The sequence below is a fragment of the Rhagoletis zephyria genome, unplaced genomic scaffold, assembly GCF_001687245.7.
Source record: "Rhagoletis zephyria isolate East Lansing unplaced genomic scaffold, Rhagoletis_zephyria_1.1 Rzeph_scaffold_00434, whole genome shotgun sequence".
Classification (NCBI taxonomy): domain Eukaryota; kingdom Metazoa; phylum Arthropoda; class Insecta; order Diptera; family Tephritidae; genus Rhagoletis; species Rhagoletis zephyria.
This window is the reverse complement of record NW_016157518.1, coordinates 244,757-265,274: the sequence shown is the minus strand read 5'-3', so window position 1 is coordinate 265,274 and position 20,518 is coordinate 244,757. Positions and strand designations below refer to the sequence as shown.

The 20,518-nt window shown below is 37.8% G+C and overlaps 2 protein-coding genes across 2 annotated transcripts in view; one reads left to right on the top strand and one right to left on the bottom strand.

The window, feature by feature from the left end:
- Window positions 1-2,364: 2,364 nt before the first annotated feature.
- Window positions 2,365-20,518, top strand: part of loh (thrombospondin type 1 domain containing lonely heart) — a 125,187-nt gene continuing 107,033 nt past the window's right edge. The window contains exon 1 of the mRNA XM_017611636.1: window positions 2,365-2,670. Within this exon, the coding sequence (XP_017467125.1) occupies window positions 2,621-2,670 (50 nt within the window). The 5' untranslated portion in view covers window positions 2,365-2,620. The remainder of the gene's footprint in view (window positions 2,671-20,518) is intronic.
- Window positions 16,948-18,881, bottom strand: LOC108359672 (putative inorganic phosphate cotransporter). Its single transcript, XM_017611626.1, has 4 exons — window positions 18,878-18,881; window positions 18,422-18,558; window positions 17,288-18,361; window positions 16,948-17,216 (listed from the first exon to the last, which is right to left on the bottom strand). The coding sequence occupies exons 1-4, from the start codon at window positions 18,879-18,881 to the stop codon at window positions 16,965-16,967; spliced, it is 1,467 nt and encodes a 488-aa protein (XP_017467115.1). The 3' UTR covers window positions 16,948-16,964.

The window sequence follows — 20,518 nt, the reverse complement described above, 5'->3', positions numbered from 1 at the left end:
ATCCTTTTGGCATTCATTACTTGGATTATTAGATACATAATTCACGTTGTTCCTAAAATGCAGCCTTATTCTCTGTGGTAGAGCATTTTTTTACTTTTTGTCGGTTTGCTAAATTTTTTCATGTTTGTTTTTTTTTATTCACTTTGTCAATTTATATCAGTGGGAGTGTCATTTTATTCCCATTATGCATATATGTATATGTATATGAATGCATGTGCACGTACGCATATTGACAGCCAGTTATCTACGCAAATGTATCTACATACATGTATCCACATCCCAGTTACGCATATCGATTAGAGTTTACCGACTTGCCGGTTATTGACAGGCAACAGACAGCCGCAAAACTTTGCAAAAAAGTCTAATTTTCTTCGTATACTTTTTGTTGACTACAAAAGTTTGCTAATTTTGCTTGTTTTCAATTTTCTAATCGTTCTATCTAATTGTTGCATTATTTACCTTAAATTCTATGCCGCGCTTTGGAGCTTAGATGGAAAATCAAATTAAAACGCATGTACATATTGTACATTTATCTAAAATTGATCTTCATACATGAGTTTGTTGGCGTTTTTTGTTTACTGAATACACACATTGATTGTTCAAATGTTTTTGGTTTGAGTAATTCTAGAAATTTTTACCTATTTAGTTTGAAAAAACGAAACTCCTGCACATTGCAAAAAGTTAATTCATCAATATTAGGCGTGTTTTATTTGATGAGAAATTTAAGCTATTAGCTTATACATAGCTATATTGGCTAAGTCTTCCTTACAGCCGGTCTGCTAATGAGGACCACGATTCCCGCTAAATACAGTCATTTTAGTTGACGTACGTTTCTTAATGTTAAGCGGCTTTGAAAGGAATGGAATCAAAATTTGTGATATCGCGAACTTTAGAGAAAAGTGGTACCTTTCAATATCAAAGAGAACGAAATAGCTTATGAAATGACTGGATTTTGCTTTGAAATAAAAATTAATAAGGGCGTCCACTCTTAATGAAGCGAGAGGGATTTTGACAAATAAATATGTGTAGCATAGCCGTTGTAAATGATGTATGGATCTAACGAAATTATTGCCGTCCTCAAGATCATTATGGTCATGGTTAAATGAGAAAGACTTAAGACCTTCCGAAACTGAAAAAATCTGCAGTAATGGCTCTTACCGGTGTTATAACACGGCATTACAGTTACAATTGTATAAATGGCCAAACGATAACAACAGGTTCTCGCTGTAGAAAATTTCTTTATGAAGACTTAGATCTTGCTTTTTCTATAGCCTCGCAGAAAAAGCGGAGGTAGGGCTTTTCGGACCTTCTAAACTTCATCTGAGTACTTATTTTATGGAATGAGGTACTCTCACAGAATACTCACATTGGATAGCTATGCTGCCGAGCAAGAATATGGAGATTACCCATAAACACTTTCCTGATTCAAACTTCACGTTTTCTCCACTTGAAATTATTCGGAAGCCAGTACAATTTTATTAATAATACCTGGTCTGGTTATGGATATCTCCGTACACTATGCATCTTTTCAGTTTCAGAAATGTCCACAGCTCATATTCGAGAGGAGCTTGTTGGTCTAATAAGGTAGCATTGAATTTACTTTTGGGTTTGCGCAGCTTGTGATATCAATCTTCCATCAGACAACTCTCACTAAATCGAACTGTAGCCTTATCTTTTCCAATGATTATGGCTATCTATGCATTTAGCTTCTCGTTGGGCATTTAAGCATAGCGAGGCTTGTACATTATGTTAAATCTAACTCTAAAAATAAGTATGAATTAATTCACACTTGAGCGGCAATTAGTGTTATCAGTTAGCCTTCAACACTTAGGGCCGTTTTCTGAAGTAACCTTTAACTTTAAAGCTCACTTTATATTTAAAGGCTGCATTAAAATTTGTGGTTGTGTCTAAAGTAAATCATTTTATTGTCGGTTTTAAATTGATTAACAACCAAGAAACATACATACGTCAAAAACCGATAATAGAAATGCTTAACTTTAGACATAGCTTTATTTTTAATCCAACCTTTAAATATAAAGTGAGCTTTAAAGTTAGAGGTTACTTCAGAAAACGGCCCTTAATGTGATAAGAACTATTAAGCTGTTTTTTTTTTTTAATAACAAACAAAACATGTATTCATAAAATATAACTGTGGCGCTTATTCACGAGTATTAGTACATATTTTGCCCTTTCTAGCACTTATGTACTTACGTTATGTTATGTATCATATGCTCTGAACTTCTGAACTTTTCCCAAATTTCATTCAACCCATCAAAACTTTGGCCTATTTTAAATTATCTATTAAATTAATTTCTTCTTCTATTAAAGATGACTAATTTTTATTTATTTGTGATTCATTTTAATTTCAGTTTGCGGTCGCTTGTGTGATGTGCCTTTTTGGTGTGGTCTCGTCTCTAAAGTGAATCAAATGAATTGAATAAAACAACTGAACTTTGTGGCAGCTATTAGCCAGTGACGCTAATACAACTATAGTTAGAAAGTTTAATTGATTGAATTTTCAGAAGGTTCTCATTCATCACGAAATTTCTCATGTATCAAATGCAGTTGACGTTGTATTTAATCACTTTGAATTGAAATAAATTTAAACGTGTACCTAAAAATGTGGTTAAACAGTAGCTGGAAGATGATGCGTCTAACGGGATTGTTGAGGTGAGTAGAATATTGGCTTATACATCAATACTTTTTTAAAATAATTTATTTTAATGCGACAGTCCAACAAAGCTTTCCCATTCATTCAAAACATATTTATTAAGTAAGAGTATGGAGACTTCGTTCTGAATGGAAATCTCTCTTATGAAATACCTGACTTCAATTTTAATTCTAAAAAAAGACTGTCCGATATGACAGGCCTTTTCTAGCTCTAATTAGCGTAAGAAAGCGGAAGAACAACTAAAGAATATATTTTAGATACTGAGGGGAAGAAAGTACCAACTAAGACTTAGGACCTTACAGCCTTATTATGTATCACGAACGATAGGCAACACGAACGATTCGTCTGCAGAGGAATGCTTCAAAAATTAGTCCGGACGCCGGTTTAAAAACAAACGATACGATTGCAACGTAATCGATGAAAAGCAAGACGAAGACGACCGACGGAGTAATAAAATCGCAATCAGAGATGTTGTCGTCTGCAGACGAATCGTTCGTGTTGCCTATCGCTCATATCGATACATAATAAGGTAGTTAGGATACGCAATGATTAATGTTAATGTCAGACATTCACGAAATTGATTCTATAGCTCGGAGCGCTCACTGGCAAATGAGACTCGGGATCACTATCGAATAAAACTTTTAACATATATACATACATATGTACAAACGGTTTGAGAATGAAGGATTGGGTAGGAGCGTCGCAACCAATTATGCTGTAATATGTATTTTCTTTGCGTAAAGCAGAAAAACTAGACTGAACAACTTCACTGTTAAAATCTACGTGGTTATTCAAGTAGAAATATGGGAAAAAATATTCTAAAGCATAGGAAAGCAATAAATTGATGGCAGAAAAAAAATTAAAGTTGAGTTTGGCAAATGTTCAATTCATTTAGCAGAACTACTACATAAAGACGAGGAAACGAAAAGGCAGGCACTAAAAGGTGGACAGTCATCTTGCAAACTAACCGATTCGTTCTGTCGCTGTTACGAAGGGACACTGCCCTACCTGTGCCGTTCATTTCGACTCTCGGACTACTGAAGTGTTTTCCAGGCTGAGGTCTCAGTTATAATGGAGGATATAAATGAACTTCATACTGATTTAAAAGGTAAAGAGGTGTTTATCTCTAGTAACAGCCAGGCAGCAATTAAGGCTGTGATCTCCGTCACTGTATCCGATCTCTGGAAGAGATGGCTACGTAGAACAGTATAAACCTCATTTGGGACCTCATTTGGGTGCCCGGTCATGGGGATATAGAGGGTAACTGTATGACGGACGAACTTGCGAGGGGGAGAGCGGGTACGACCAAGCAGATCCTTCCGGGCAAATAACGCATTGGTTTGTCCTTCACCACGTGCAAGCTGTTTTAAGAGAATTTATCTAAATTCGCGCGTGCGAGAATTTCTAGGCAAACTTAGGCTAGGTGGGACCGAATCTCGAAGCTTATATTCTCTAAAAAGGGAGGATATACATATCTCAGACAACTGGTGCTCTAAAATGCAAACTCGCAGAACAGCTCGAAGTGCCTTACCATAGATGCTGCAAAAACTATGAGGAGGAGAAGATAGTTCGACACCTCCTCTCTAACGGTCCGGCATTAACGAGGAGCAGATTGCGCTTTATGGGGTCTGCTATCTTTAGTGACCTTGACAAATTACGAAATTTAAACACTAGGTGCCTGACGAGTTTCGTCAAGGTATGAAACTTGTTCAGCAAGGGAGTGGGTGGGATGAACTCTTAGATGTGGTATCGCAGCGGGCCTTCAACTCGTGGCCTATGTATGTGTGTCCCTGCGTAGCAGTGGCAACCACAACTACTTACCTATCCAGTATAACCCTTTTTTCAGAGTAACTAGTTGAATAAAATTGATGGTGTAAGGTAAGGTTGGCTTAAGAGTATGAAATACTGTATCCTGATTGTACCTATACACCCAAAGCTCTGGGGTCCTTTGGTAGTGTCCACAATACGTAATACGTAGTCCTTAAGGCAGTGACGACAAAAGAGAATTTTTGCTCTGTGCGCTCCTTGGAAATATCTACAAAAGCTTTAAAAAGCTTTGCCCTCTGGCTATGTGTTGCCTTCACCCCGTCTTAGAGGAACTCCCAGCCAATATTGCCTAAAAATTTACCGATGTGTCATAGCAAAAATACTTGGACAAATTTAGACATGGCGTTAAGTTATTGCCTACATAATTATCGACCCATCGTGATGACATAATATTTATTAAAAATGAGGTAGCTCATTCTACTCGTACGTACGTACATATGTTCCTTGTTTCCAAACCCAAATTCCAATGCCATGTTTTAGCAAAATTGTTTAACATTTTTACGAGACAGCAGATTTCGGGCATTTTATGACTACTTTCCTCATTTTTATGATACTTCCATAAGCGTTCTAACACGTTCGCTAGCAATCGATTACTGCGAGTACGTTTCTGATGTGGCGGTACAATAGCAAATACATAATTTATTAATTATAGCGTACACACCCCGGTCATGACATACAGTGTGTAGTCATAAATCATGGCGTTCGACCGAATTTTGAACACAAAACAAAAACAACACCAGATCTATAAGGAACGACTATAAAAAAAACAAAACAAGAGTTGTGCAATCCAGTCGGCAGCTCGAATTACCCAATTGAGAATACCAAGAAATCGCGTCACTTTACGCTTAGTTACTCCCGAACTCATCATCTACAATTTATGTACTCGTACATACATACATACCTGACACTATTTTCAACCCACTGTCTTATCAAAGCTAATTACCAGCAAAATAAGTAGCGGAGTACCGCTTTGAGAAACACTGCATTCGCTACATGAACAGCGCTTGAAGAAAGCAAAAAATGGAAGAGTTAAATTGCTTTTAATTGTTTAATAGCAGGGAAGTCTGCATTCTAAGCAGAACCATGGCCCAAGCTAAAAACTTCAAATTGCATTTTTGACACTTGTCGAGGCTGTTTGTCGATCAGGCTCGTTGCCGGCAGTCAAGCGACCAAAGTTGCCACTGATTCACCCGAAATTAACTGTGCTCCCTTTCTAGCTACTCATTGAGTGAATGCTTCAATTCTCACATTCCCATTCATGGATAGTTTATGATCGACGCAGACTCACTTAAAAGCAATCGTAAAATAGCAAAACTCTGCTGAGAATTTTATGTCTTTTAACACTCGCTTTGCTGTTGTTGTTGTTGTTCAAATTATTTATGTGTCTTACTTCTATCGCATTTTGCTCATTCTCATTTCGGTGGGTGGTTTCTTCGGGCGTGCTTTGGAATTTCTAAGCACGCGACTCTTTTTTAAGTTTTTATTTATTCATGTACAGTACATATGCTGTGCGGTTTAATAACCGCTATTTGTTTAAGTATTTTAAATGAATTTATGGATTCTTAAAACGAAAATCGTGTCTGTAAATTTTTTCTTTTATTTCAATTTTAATTGTTTGCTTCAAGCTTTTGCAGAGTGGGGGTTTTCTCTGCGAAACAAGGTATAGTTATAATATTTATCAGATTTGGAACTAAATATTTTACATTGACTAAATGAAAAGTCGGTTCATGGTAGCTTAAACTTTTGCAGCTTAAAACCTTTTTTTGTTGATCTTCTACGTTCTGTATGAATTTTTAAATACCATAATAAAGAGAATAAGCGATTTGTAAAAGACCATCAGTCAGTTGTCGTATTGCTGATGATCTAAGGGGCGCTTTACAGTTATAATGCGGTATTTTAGCCAACTGTAAGCTAAAAAAATCCATACGGAGTTTCCCTAGTCGACTGTCTAATAGCTGGAATGCCCCGCAACGATGTCTGTTTCCTTTCCATTTATCGTGGCAATCGCTTCCAGCTTATTGAAAGGGCTTGCCAAGTCAGAACGATTTTCCACTACCCTGTCTTAAGAACGCAAGAATTGTTTTGGATCTAATAGACAAACTCAGGCGATTAAGATATGCAATAAAAGTCTGGGCAAAAAGGCGAAAAACATCAAGCCATCCCATTAATTTTGTATTTCGTCTCTGAAAAAGTGAAAAGTTTACGCGAAACTTTTGACCAGCAACAAGCCCAGAAAGCTCCACTGTTTTAACAGACCTTTGCACATAACCGGCTGATGTCTGGGAATCGCCGAGGGGATAATTCTTAAGTTTGTTTGCCACTTTAAAACCTCAAATTCATGCACATCTACAGACACTTTTCCTTAGTGAGGAATTTAGGATATCATAGTAAGAGAGACGACTGTAATCTGAAATATTCTTTAGCAATAGTTGATTAATGTCCTCAGCATCTCTCTTGCATGGGCCGAGCATTCGCAGAGAAATTTTTCAACTCTTTCCTTTGCGCTTGAATCCTTAAAGCTGCGACAGAATTTGTTGAAAAGTGTGTCGATCGTTTTTGCATAGACACCCAAGGGCCAGTATCCTGTGAAGACAGCCGCGAGTTTGAACCTAGGTATTTTCCTTGCTCAATTCAGGCACTTGGTTTCAATAGGGTCGTAGGTATTCCAGCACAGTCAAGTAATTTTATACGATCCTTACTACCCTAACTCTATTAGCTTTGGAACGGCAAATTTTATTAATTTCGTACCTACATTTAGTTATATTTAATTATGTCCATATGCAACGTGGGATCCAATTAGATGATTTCGAATTGATCATAAATCGAGGCTAACTCTCCCGTCTGTGTTCTAGCTGACTTAACTCCTCAGAATTACAAAAGTTTCTGCTTGTAATTTAGCAGCCATCACACAAGTCGATTTCCCAAAACCGCATTTTACTTTTTTCTGAGAAAATTTTTGCAAGCTGAGGTTCTTTATGGCACCTACAAAGCAGTTGAAGTTTGTGAAGTTTCCTATTCAGCATTTCCGCTTTGGTAATTTTGTACAAACATTTTGTAATTTTTTTCTTTATGAAATTCACTAATTTACGAATAGTAATTTCTTATTGAATTTGGTAACTTTTTCTGGTGATTTTGGTAACAAATAAAAAAATTTTATAGCAACACGGTTCTTATCGACAGGCATTAACAGCTTGATATTATTTAATGAAATGAGTTTTACGTAATGAATTACTTATATCAATAATATAAATATATAGCTAATAACACGGTGTTTGGCCCAATAATACTTGCATGGTATCTATTTCGAAGCGACAAAAAAACTTGACATTTAAAAAAAAAAAATTTTTTAAATCGAGTTTGGCTGTTATTCCTTCTTGGAATAGATTTTTATTTAACTTTTTTGAGACTTTTACGTTGGTGACATGCCTGAGAAGACCCCAAGGAAAATTTTTCGAAAAATAATATTCTAGAACATATCAACACGAACATATTTTAACGATTTTTCCACTTTTTTGAAAACTCCTTAGGCCGGGTCATAAAATAAAAAGACGAGCTAAATTTTGCAAATCCGTCGAGTGTATTACTACTGGATACGTATACTTAAAGAAAATATTAGCGGGTTTGAATTGCCATAAAATTGTCGCACAGTGTAATAAGCCGAAAATTATGCTACAAGAATGTATAAGAGTTACTATCAAATAAGCATAGTTTTATGATAATAGCTCTGATCCAATACTTTTCGTGAAAAATCCTGTAAAACTATCAAACAGCAAAATTACTCTCTGAAGTGTGAGTAAAAAGTGAGTAACAACAAAAAGTACGGGAGCAAAAAATCCATTTTTCCTGTAAAAACGTCAACCAGTGATTGCTTGACACTTTTCATGATTTTACCAGAAGAAAAAGTTTGGGTAAAATCTTACAATTTCATTCTCTACACAACTCTCCAAAAGTCGCTCTCATTTACAGGATTTTGGAGTACGGGAACATTTTTCCTGCAACTTGCTGCAAGTTCGTGTAAAATCCTGTAAGTTCATGGAGTACTGGATCAGAGCTAATGTATTATTCGTTTGGAGATTTTTAAAGATTTCTAATTGTCGTTGTCGCAATTGAGATTTGAAAACAACGAACTCATAGAGACCCGCCTTTCAGCAGGCCCTTGCTGGAAGCATAGTAAGATCTGATTCGCACTACCACTGGACCCACCGTTGTACAGATAATCACTGCCTTCACCTCCCGTCTCGTGAATTCCATCCACCATCACCCAACGCAGACGAAAAGCTTGAGCTACCTCGAGAGACCAGCATGACTCAGGTGCAACTAATATCGGCCTCAAAAAATACTATGGTATGCTATACTCCTACTTATCCAGACTTAACACTGACATATCCACATAATACCAACCACCTCTTCGCTTGTCGCTTTAAAGCTTTACCAAAACGTTTGTTAGACTAGCCGATGTAGGCAGGGCTTAATAGGGTTGATACAACAACAGCGACAACCAACAAAAATAACAAAAAGTCTAAGTAAATTGCCTTCATCAAAAGCTTTGATTGATTTTAATTTGCCACACACTTTTTCACTCGCAATGGAATGAGGTTCAAATTGATTGATGGTGGCATTTGATCGGTTTGATTTGATAAGTAAATAAAAATATACGCCAAATGCATACCGATTTAATATGATTGAAACAGTTCAGTACTAACCCCCTCCAATTGATTCACTTCTTGGTAGATATAGCATAGAAAAATCAACGTGGTTCGGATACATTCTTATCTGTGCAGCTGAGAGTAAAAAAAATTGACTATTAATAGTTTTCTGTTAAAGGGGTGGAAAGAAGAAAATACTATGCAATTTCGATAAATATTTTTTACTGATTTTGTAAGTGAAAATTTGTCTTAAATAAGTAAAATTGGGGTTTGATTAAAATATTTTTCTGGCAACTTTTTGGAAATTTTTCAGAACTTTCGGTATTTTGGGGGATTTTTCCAGAATTTTCAGAATCGTTATCGTGTTATATTGGTATTCTTAGAAAACGTGTGAAGGAAACTTTTAGGCTAGCCAAGTATGCTGACTGTAACGGGGGTTGGGTTGAGGGATGGGATATTCTAAAGATCCAAAGAAATCCATATGTACTGAAAAAAGAAGCTCATGCCGGATCTTCTGTAGTGGAATCGAAAACTCTAACGAGACAGCAAGGCTAAAGGTCCTGTTCAAGGGTTGTGTAACCCAGGGACTCATTAAAAAGGACGACGGCGAGTTGACTCAATGTGGCGAGGCATTTCTCGATTTATTATTACAGGAAATTATTGGCACGACAGGTCGGGTCTAGACGGAATCTTTCCTGCGATGTTGCAGAACTGGACGACTGCGAGGGTGGTCTTCTTGCAAAAAGTGGGCAGAAATGGCGAGGCATGCCGTTAGGATAACAGGCTCATTAACCTTACATCGTTTTTTTTTTTAAATACCCCGGAGAGGCTAATAAACTTATACATACACACATATATCAAACAAAGCGTAGCGGGACAAATCATCTCGAAGGCACAACACGCCTACACGAAAGGAAGATCGGTAGATACCGCCCTACACAATGTTATTCTGGGGTAGGCATGAGAGCACCCAATCGGTGAGCAGGGGTACACCGCTACTTTGGTCGCTGGTGGTCCACAGGACACTGAAGAAAATGAAGGCAGGACCTGCCGAACTTACTTCATATGCGGATAATATTTTTGTCATAGTAAGTGAGAAGTGTCTGTCCACACTCAGCTGAGGTATGACCCAGGGACTCCGGGTAAAATATCTTTGGGCAATCGAATTTGGGCTTGTATCAACGCAACAAAAGACAGAAAGGAGCTACTGAACGGCAATCCCGTAAAGTAGCAGGTGAATCTCTATATCGACAGTCAGGCTGTGATAAAGGTGCTACCATCACACGAAACTTCCTCAAGAAGTGTGGTGGAGCGCACGTCAGCTTTGGATTTGCTACATACAAATAGTGACGTACATCTGTACTGGGTTCCGAGACACACTGGCGTCGCGGGAAAAGGAGGCCAACAGGCTTGCCAAAGCGGGTGCTTTGTCGGAAACCATGCTGATAGAGTAGGTGCCGATTTCCCCCACAAGCGATTAAACGGGAAATCGAGCGGCCCACGATCCGGAAGGCACAAAAGGCGTGGAAAAAAGAAGGCTTTAAGGTGTTCAGGATTATGTGCAGAGCGGAAGTTTCTCCTTTCTCTCAAGAGGGAGGAGGCTACTGGTGTGTATTCTGAGTGGACATTGCCTGCTGGAATTGGCCGCCTTTAAACTGGCTTTGACTTATGATAAAATCTGTAGAAGATGCAGAATGAAAGCGTAGGCAGTGGAGCATAACCTCTTGTGAATTTTCTGGTATTTTGCGGGACTTCTCGGGTCTCTTCGGAAATTTAAAACATTAACGGTTCATCCACATAAATGTTAACTTTGCTTTTTACGCGTGCCTATCAGGAAGAAAAAAAGCTATCGATTTTCTCGCTCGAAATAATAAAAAGTTCCAGTTTTATTGAATTTTTTGCTGTTATTATAAAATTAATTCTGGTTACGATCTCCTATTTTAACACTTCCTGCCTCATTGACCCAACCACCCAATTATATTTCTGACTTCGAAATTTAATTGTTTTCGTATTAACGTAAATATCTACATACATATGTATGTAAGATACCCAACCCATGAAATAAATTCTTGCACGCAACATAAAAATTCTTACTACCGCAGCTGGCTGCATTGAAGATCAGTATCACGTTCAGAATGTTCAGCCTGCGGTCAAACGTCAAGTTGCAAAAATCGTCAGCTGTCAGTTAAGTCAATAGAAGGACTTATTCACTAATAATGGTAGAAAGCCAATTGCAAAGTATTTAAACACATTTATCAATAAATACTCACAGAAAATGTATTTCTAATATTTCCGACTAATTAATTTTTTCTCACACATCCACAACCGCCGATTGCATCTCTTATCGGCTTAACCCTTTGCATTGCAGTGACGTATTATGTGCGCAAAACATTAATGCGTTGTTATTGCTAGTTGCACATTGCGTGTTCACATGTCATGACAGTGATTTTTCACGTTTCTTTCAGTTTTTGGTGCTGCCGCCACCGTTGTGTTTGCGTTTAAATCTACTGGCGTTTATTTATTTGATTTTCTTATGACTACAATTTTTGTTTTGTTTGCTTTATTTTTGGTTCGTCAAATGTCATCATTCTAACGGTTCGTTTGATTGAAGGTTGGCATAACATTTCCATTGACTTTCGGTGGTCAATAGCCACAGACATATTGCATGTTTTTAATGCATTTATGACATGTGCATTTAGTGGTAAATAGATACTTGTGGTAGGCATTTAAGTGCTTGAGTATGTAAGGAGTTTGAGTTGGGAGTTCACTTAATAAGCTTGCATGTTTAGAGAGCGTAGGTTTTGTTGTGTTTTGGTAAGTCTGGTCTTGGTCTTATTGATGGCCTTGAGCGTATAAGTTTGACATGAATTCCATTTGAAAAGGAATTTTAAAGGCCGTTTTCAAAAGGTTAGGCAGCACTACTACCCCGTTGAAAATCGTTATCGACGTTACCGACCCAATGTAACATGTTTAACTGTGGACTAGTGTTAACCGAAGATGATGAAAACGGTCCTAAATGTTTGATTTTCTCAAGGCATGATAAAAAGGGATCGAAAATGGGAAAAATGAAAAGTTTTACATTTCAAGTGCATCTTTCAAGAGTTCGATCCGAAAGCAAGCCAAATGCCTTCGTGTAAAATTTTCCCTCTCTTTTAGAAAGCGAGGCTTATTTCTTGTGCTTGCCAGATCTGTTGCCCCGTTACCTTTACCCATTCTAGTTGGCTTGAGAGAAGCATTTAAATAAAATGGTTCTATTCCTCACCTAATATCAACGCGCTGCAGTACCAGAGTTAGTTCGTTTCTGTAGTAATTTTCGTCGAATTACATCCCCGTCTCTATTACGGCAATTAAAGTCGGTGGCACCCCCGTTCCCTTTGTATATGATGAGCAGAATTTTGTTAGTTCCCGCAGACTAACTCCTCCACCGAACAAGATGTCTATATTTTCACCTTCGTCGCAGAGTAATTTTTCCCCATTAGTACACGTCCCGCAACTTGTACTCGTGGTTTTAGCTGAGATGCTATATCGCCAGGGGTTGGTCCCAAAAAAGCCAATTCTTTCCTTTTCTTTCCGCGATCGACCGAAACAATTTAAACTCGCAGTGGCATCATATGGGAAAGCAGATGACATCGACGTCGGCGGCCTGGGATCCAGGGATATCAGCGTAGCAATTTCCAGTTTAAAAAAGAAGCGAAAGAGGTTTTTGTAGTTAGCGATGAACGAGGACAAAAAATAGTACCTCCCCAAAACACATAAAAAGTCCTCGCATTTTGGGGCACACGTCACTGTTGTCAGTTATAATTTTGAAGTATAGAAAGACCTTGTCTATCTATGATTTAACATATACCACCAACAATGTAAGCCCGAAGATCAAGCGAAGAATAACTCTTGCAAAAAAGCGCTACTCTGGGCTCGGTAGGGAAAGCAAAGCCTTTCTCGACAAATAAAAGTTACACTCTTTTATTCGAGGCAGAAACATGGACGTTGTCCAACAAAGATGAGAAGGCTTTAGAGGCTTTCGATAAAACTATTTTACGCAAGATCTATGGCTATAGTTAAACACATAAAATACAACGATTGCTCTGGTGAAGGTATCCTTCGACTCGGTACCCCTGGGTGGACTACGAAAGATTGGGTGCCCACGATCGCAATGGAAGGACCAAGTGCAGAAGGACCTGCCTGCACATGGGATGACAACTGGCACAACCTCACTAAGGAGAGAGGAAATTAACGAAGTTTTATGCACTCGTCCCAAAATGACGAATGTTTGTAGAGCCAAACGAGAAGAAGAAGAATACCGGTGCAAAATCAGAATCTCTACTGACTTTAGGTGGCACTGCATCCCCCTCCACTGGCTTTTAGATCTCCACAGATACCGCATCAAACTCATTTTTCTACCAAAATGCCTACAAAAAATCTACGAAAACTCTACCAACAGGTCAAAACCACTCCAACCGGATTTCCAAAGGAAAACTCAACACATTTTGAAATTCTACTTCAGGAAGCGTAAGGTTAAAAATGCTTTGTTTTATATCTGCAGGAAGGGCCGTTCATTAGGGGTTCGATCAATTGCGATGAAAATTGGATCACATTCGGTCGAAAAGTTCTGATCCAAGATAGAGGATGCTTCATAAACGGTGGAAAAAAGATTGATTATCAGCACAATTATGCATAAACGCCGAAGTTTTCTCTCAGTGCCTGTGTCGTTAGCCACTGTGGGTAGCCACTTTGATAAATTATTACCAAAATTGTTAGACAAAATTTGGGTTGGTAAAAAGGTAAATTTTTGTTCATTTTGGTAGTTTTTTGTTAAAGTATTTTGTCCGAAAAACAAACAAACCTTTTCATTCCCGCTTTATTTCTCATAGTTATCTTTGTATAATAAATTTCTTTCTGCATACATTGTTTGTTATACTAAACTTCCAACGATATAAAATTGCATACCGAAAAATTCAGACTAAAAAACTCGAAAATGTTTTGAGTCTTTTTAATTTTGTATATGTGACCTGGTCTACGAAAAGGGAGCTTACGTGCGAAAACTAGTTTTCTGTGAAAAAGCTGTTAAAAGTAAGCAACTCGTTTCGTCAGTTTCTCATTATCTCGTTAATTGTTCTCCGCGCCGGANTTGACACCTAAGCCCCCTTTCCGTAGACCAGGTCACATATATGTATTTACCTTAACGGCTTATTCTGTATCAAAAAGATGAAAAATATATGAAAAAGTTTAAATTTGTCAGTAAAAAAATGTTTGTCACCGATACAGAATTGGACGATAAATCCTTAATTTTTATGGGTTTGGTTAAATCGCAAAGAAATATTCTTATACGAACAAAAATAGCAAACGAAAATTTCTTGAACAACATTTTTTGAGTCATTTGGGGTGTTCACAGTTCGTTCCAAATAGTGTCTCAAAATGTAGACGTCTACATTTTAAGACGTTTTCTAACCGTAAAATCTGTGGTGTTGTTGTTTCCCATACAAAATTGGAAAACGACGCCGTCTACATTTTGTCACACTCAAAGGTATCTTTTTAAGCGTCTACATTTTGCAACCTCGCAGCAGGGTTGCATTATGGCAATACTAATCGCATTTTTTTTATTTATTGGGCACGTTTTCTATATTTGCATTTAATTTGAGCGCAATTTCTGATGAAAAGAAACAAATCAAGGAAAAGAAATAACAAATATTACGAATTGGTAATTAAGTTAAATAATTACAGTTTTTCAGATACAAAATCGAAAGGCGACATATAAAAAATGCACGCAAGGAAGAAATGTCTGGCAACACCAGCAAAGTTTTGAGACGATTTTGCGTCGACTGCTAGAAAGGGGTGCTCACAGTTTGATGCTAAAGATGTCTCAAAATGTAGACGTCTACATTTTCAGACACAATTTGGAACGAACTGTGAACACCCCAATTGTTTTTGTCTATAATAAATTCAGTTGAAGTTTATTGAAATGATGAAGTTTCGTTTTTGCCTGTAGTTTCATCACTTTCGCGTTTGGTTGAAGGAAGCCGAGAAGGTGCCATTAATATTATCTCAAATACCATATAAAGAGTTCCGCAATAAAAAATTTTAATTTCTGAAATAGAACAAAACTAAAGTTTTTATTAAAATAACTAAAAAAAAAAGTTTCTGGTATTTTCCAGATTCGGTAAAGTGGATGGGAAAATTATTTTTAGTGAGTGGCAACCCTGGTAGTAAGTGTACTTTCGTTTTGCCATTACATGATCGTGCAGTTTTGCTCCGAACCAAGGTTGTTGCAAATCTTCGCATTCGCCTTCGCAACCGCGGAGCGTCCGCATTAATTTTAACATTGGCATTCGCATTCGCAATAATCAATGCGCAGCTTTTGCGAATGCGAATATTGTGCAACTGCACCGATAAAACGTAATATGGCAAACAAAAAGACAAATTGTAGCCAGTATGTTTGCTTGTGGTCGTGGGAGTATTTGTGTACCAAAACTGCTCAAATGTCATATTTATCAATTTTGATAGAAATGTCTTTAAACATATTATTGCTTAAGCTATATAACCGAGCTATCAATGGGCACTCATACAAGTTCCCACTTCTACTTGACCTCTGATGTACGTCCATTTAATAATATTTTTTTCTGTGCTTTAAATACCTGCATTGGTTTCTTTCTTTATTATGATTTACAAAATTTTAAATCTTATTTATCAAATTGCTTTTGATGTTATATATGTATATTCGTTTCAATAATTTCAAATAGGACTCTTTGGGGAATTTATTTTTAGCAAACATTTAAAAAACCGCAATTTTGTTTACTTGTCGGGCAATCTTTTTTTCATAGGGATATACATTGGATCCTTGACTAAAAACTTCTGTGGTAAAACTGTCCCATATTTGCCGTTTAAAGTCAAAGAGTAAGCTCCTTCAATTGGGATTTCCAGCAGAAATGATCAACGTCTGGAGAATCGTAAAGAGAATCGATGCTCAAATAATTAAGAAGCTATAGGTCTGACCTTTAATATGATAAGAATTACATAACTATTTGGGATTCAAATACTTATAAAAAAACGGGTGCTTTTTTAAAAAGATAACAATATTCTGTAGCTCGTTTCTGAAATTTTTCTCTTTCGATTATTTCTCTACTGGTCGAGAATATACGTCATTCTCTACTACTCATTAGCAGTAGAGAACAGGGCGGCGAATTCATATCTCAATTCGCTTCGTAGAGAACTTTTACAGAAACGAGCTACTGATCCGATTGGGCTGGCAGCCACGACTTTCAAAAATAATAATTTTTTTTTCCATTACCAGTCGCAGAAGAAAGTATTAAAAATGAATTAAAAAATCTAAAATTGAAAAACGCTAATGAAGTTATAGATTCCCCAAATTCTGAAACGGCCAAGGGAACGAGAATGGAGAATTGCTTTTAAAAAGCTTTAGAAAAACCTCACTCATTTGGTTTGGCTTGTAAACGCTGTTTAAACAACGATCTCGCCATTATGCTAGATTCTAATGGTTTCTTAAAATACTTGACATCCACATTCGCATCCGCATCCGCGGATGTTAGCTGTTAGATATTCGCATCCGCATTCGCATCCGCGGATGTCTAAAATTCCGCATTCGCAACATCCCTACTCCGAACCCTAGGGTGGGGTAGTACTTCAGGGAGTATATTTTCCCCATCTTCACACTTTCCGAGACACTCCAAATGATAAATTTTGGATCATTCTCATCAATAAATATATTTGACTTACACTCGTAACTATAAATATTATTTACACATAAAATACTAAATATGTATGTATAACCTAACTTATCTATGGATGAACATATGTATGTGAGTATTTTAAAGTCTTGTTCTCTCTATAATATCTTCGCCTTTGACGGCTTCTACTTGCTGATCCTTTTTCATTTTTTCTACAGCTTTCTTTTCAGCAACTTTCTTGTTCGTAGATTTCTCCACGTCTCTTTCGTTTTCAAAATCCGACGAGTTCCAGGACTGAGTCTCTGAAGTGCCCCAAATTATGTAAAACAGGTTGCCCACGAAGAAAATTAGAGCTGCGATTGCGAAGATGATTTGCCATTGCGAACGATTGTGCTGTAAATTTAATGCTGATAAATTAAAAAATTCGACAACTCAACTTGATTTTTTTTTTAATGCTTTCATACCTTGTCTGTCACAATGACACCCACTAGTAAGGGCGACAAGATCGGCACCACATTCACAATAGTATTTGATAAGCCCATCAGTATGCCTGCATGATTGGGCGCCAGATCTAGGGAGTTGAGCGTACTGCCAATGGTGGAGCCACCATTTATGCCTACATTTAGCGTCATCAGCACAATGGCCAATGTCGGCTGATTGGAGTCCAAGAAACCAATGCCGATTAGTAAGAGTGCTGGTATCCACAGCGAGATGGTATTGATCGTCTTGCGTACGGCCGTCAGTGACAGAATCTTCCGCTTGGTCAAAAAATTCGCTATGGCCAAGTATACGTACAATGAGAGCCACATTGTCAGATAGGGTAGAGCAGAAAATAGTCCATTCTCCTTGATTTCCATATTCAGCACACCATTCATGTAGGAGGGGATTTGCGCTTGCAGAGTAGTGAAACCCCAAGCCTCCGCGCAACGCCCCACAAGAAAAGCTAAAAACGGCACCGAAGTAAAAATTGCACGCCAAGGCACCGGTATTCGCTGCTGGTGAAAGTCATCGTTGCGCTCGAGCGACGACTCTATATACCTGCACTCCTGTGGTGTGATGAACTTGGAGGAAGGCGCATTATCTGCAGCGAAAATAAGCCAAAATATGCACCACACAAAGCAGAGCGCCGCCGACACGTAGGAAATGCCTGGCCAACCCAATGAACTGCTAGCGATTAGACCACTCGATGCCAGCGCTATAACTGTGCCACAATCGGTGCCGGACAAGCTGAGTGCGCCTAGCAGATTACGTTCATGCAGCGGTGACCACTTGGCCAGGTGCTCGTGTATAGCGGGAAAGATGAGGCCCTGAAAGAGACCTTGCAGTAAACGTATGACGCAAAAGATCGGCCAGCCACCGAGCCGTACACAAGCGGGCGTTATGAAGCTGCATACAGCAGAGGCAAATGTGGCGATGAGTATGGTGATTTTAGCGCCAAAGCGGCGACTCAGATAGCCACCAGGAAATTGTGTGAGCACATAACCCCAGTAGAAGCTGGATAGTATGTAAGACTTATGCAGCTCGGTCCAATCGTACTCCTGTTGGATATAAGAGATGGTTAATTGTTTAATTAAAATGCTGTGTATTTGCTGACTTACCGGGAAATCTGGATTTGTTGTGTTGGCATTAGTCATTGCGACTACAGCGACCGAGACATTCAGCCGACTAATATAGACTACAACAATGTTGAAGAATAGTAACAACGCCTGCAGATGGCGCACTCCAAAAACGGAAGCTGAAGGTGTATTTTGGTAGAAAATTTTTAATTAGATGCTTTGGTTGAAAAATATGCATATTTTTTCTTAAATTACGCAAAGAAATTTCTCTATGTTCTTTTGTAGCTTAAATATGATATTTTAAAGTCTTGTGTGAGATGGTTCTTTTTTCACCAAACGCTCGGATCTAGATTGTCAGGCTTGCGAGATGGTTTGCACTGTGCAGGTTCCGATTACATTTTACCTAAGTCTCTTGAAAATCTGTCCCCTTTTGGGAGTAATGGTGGACTTACCACGGCATGGGGCGCTTCTATGTTTGTCTATGTTTAAAGTACAAACCCATCCCAAGATGACTACGCGTGTCGAAATTCAGCCCACGGGCACGGCATAATAACGGGGCAGAGGACAGCGGTACAAAAACTGTTGCGTCTATCATCGGAAAATCTAAATTCCCTAACAGGCAATTACATACTATGTCTACGTCGCGAAAATTCAATTTTTTTCCCCGAACAAAGATCCCAAAGAGGACACAACCCAAGAGGATAGGCTTCGCAGAAATCAAACAAATATCCAAAACAAATTAAATCCAAGAGAAAAAGCTTCATTCAGTCTCAGAACAGTCACAACGTCAACATCCGCCAGAGTTCTCTCAGCGTAAGGGTTGACTACCGGGACGAGAACACCTTTCCAGAATATCCGTTGTACTTACAAGCACGATCGTGCAATTGTAAGCCATCAGAAGTTCAGCTGATTCTTTTATGTCTTCAAGGCAGCGAAATGGTCTCGATTAGCTCTTACCTTTCGAGCCACTTGGGCGGAAAGCCTTCTGGATATCCTGGAAAGCTGTTCTCGTCCCGGAAGTCAACCCTCACGCTGTGAGAAATCTGGCGGATGTTGACGTGTATGACGTTGCTATAAACTTGAAGAAGTTAATTTGAAATGCAAGTAACTGAGGATACTTGTGGTTATATCGAGATGAAGAAGAAAACGAAATTGTTTCGTACTTTCTCTCTGTCTCGTGAAGTGGCGCCACTGGGTCTGCCATTAAACACGAGTTAAACGGTCGACACTCAGTTTTACCCACCCGAAGAAGTCAATATATGTATACTCGCGAAATTTGGGCCGAATCTAGTAAAACTAAGGTTTTAATTTTTTTCGCTGGCATCGCGATTTTTTTAAAGGACTTTGAATCTCAAAAATGTATGACGAATAAAAAATGCATGTACATTAGGGTACACCACTCACCCCCTAGGATTTTTCTATATGGAAAAAATATACCCCTATTTTAATTTGTAATCAAAAAATATTTAGGGGTCCTATGATTTTTCTATACCGAAAAAATATACCACTATTTTTTAGTTTGAAATCAAAAAATATTCAGAGGTCAAAGTTTTCATGTACATATTTTAAATGGGCAAGAAAAAAAAGACTTTTCGTAGAAATGGTATAGAATTGTTGAAAATCGATATTTTACAATCGGAAAAATATGGTTCTCTTCAGGAGACTTCCAATAATAATATCCAATGTTTATTTATCCACTTTAGATACCAAGGATTTTTTTGCGACCTCTAAATATTTTTTTTTATTTCCAAATAAAAAAGATAGGTATATTTTTTTGATATGGAACAATCCTAGAGCGTGCGAGCGTTAAAATTCCGTCTTTACTTTTTCACATGCATTTTTGTACATACATAGAATTATTAAATGGGTATCAAATATAAGATAAAATTCTGTAGAATTGAAAAAGATTAAATTTTTTGTTGTATTGTATTATTTTACATTTAATAAAAAAAAATTTGATGCACAGGACGAATAGATGGTATTGAAAATGTCCTCTAAAAATATCCTTGAAAATGTTGCAATTTTGTTTGAAAAAAAAAAGATATGTAAACGACTAATACATACACGAAAACATACTCAAATCTCGTTCTAGTAACTTTATTAGCTTAAGAAAATAAAAATAATTCACCAAAATGTGAA

Excerpts from the sequence above, each read along its gene's own strand:
- LOC108359672 (XM_017611626.1), bottom strand. Across the intron at positions 18,362-18,421 it reads CAACAAATCCAGATTTCCCG|GAGTACGATTGGACCGAGCT; the intron begins GTAAGTCAGCAA and ends TATATCCAACAG. Across the intron at positions 17,217-17,287 it reads GTGTCATTGTGACAGACAAG|CACAATCGTTCGCAATGGCA; the intron begins GTATGAAAGCAT and ends TTAAATTTACAG.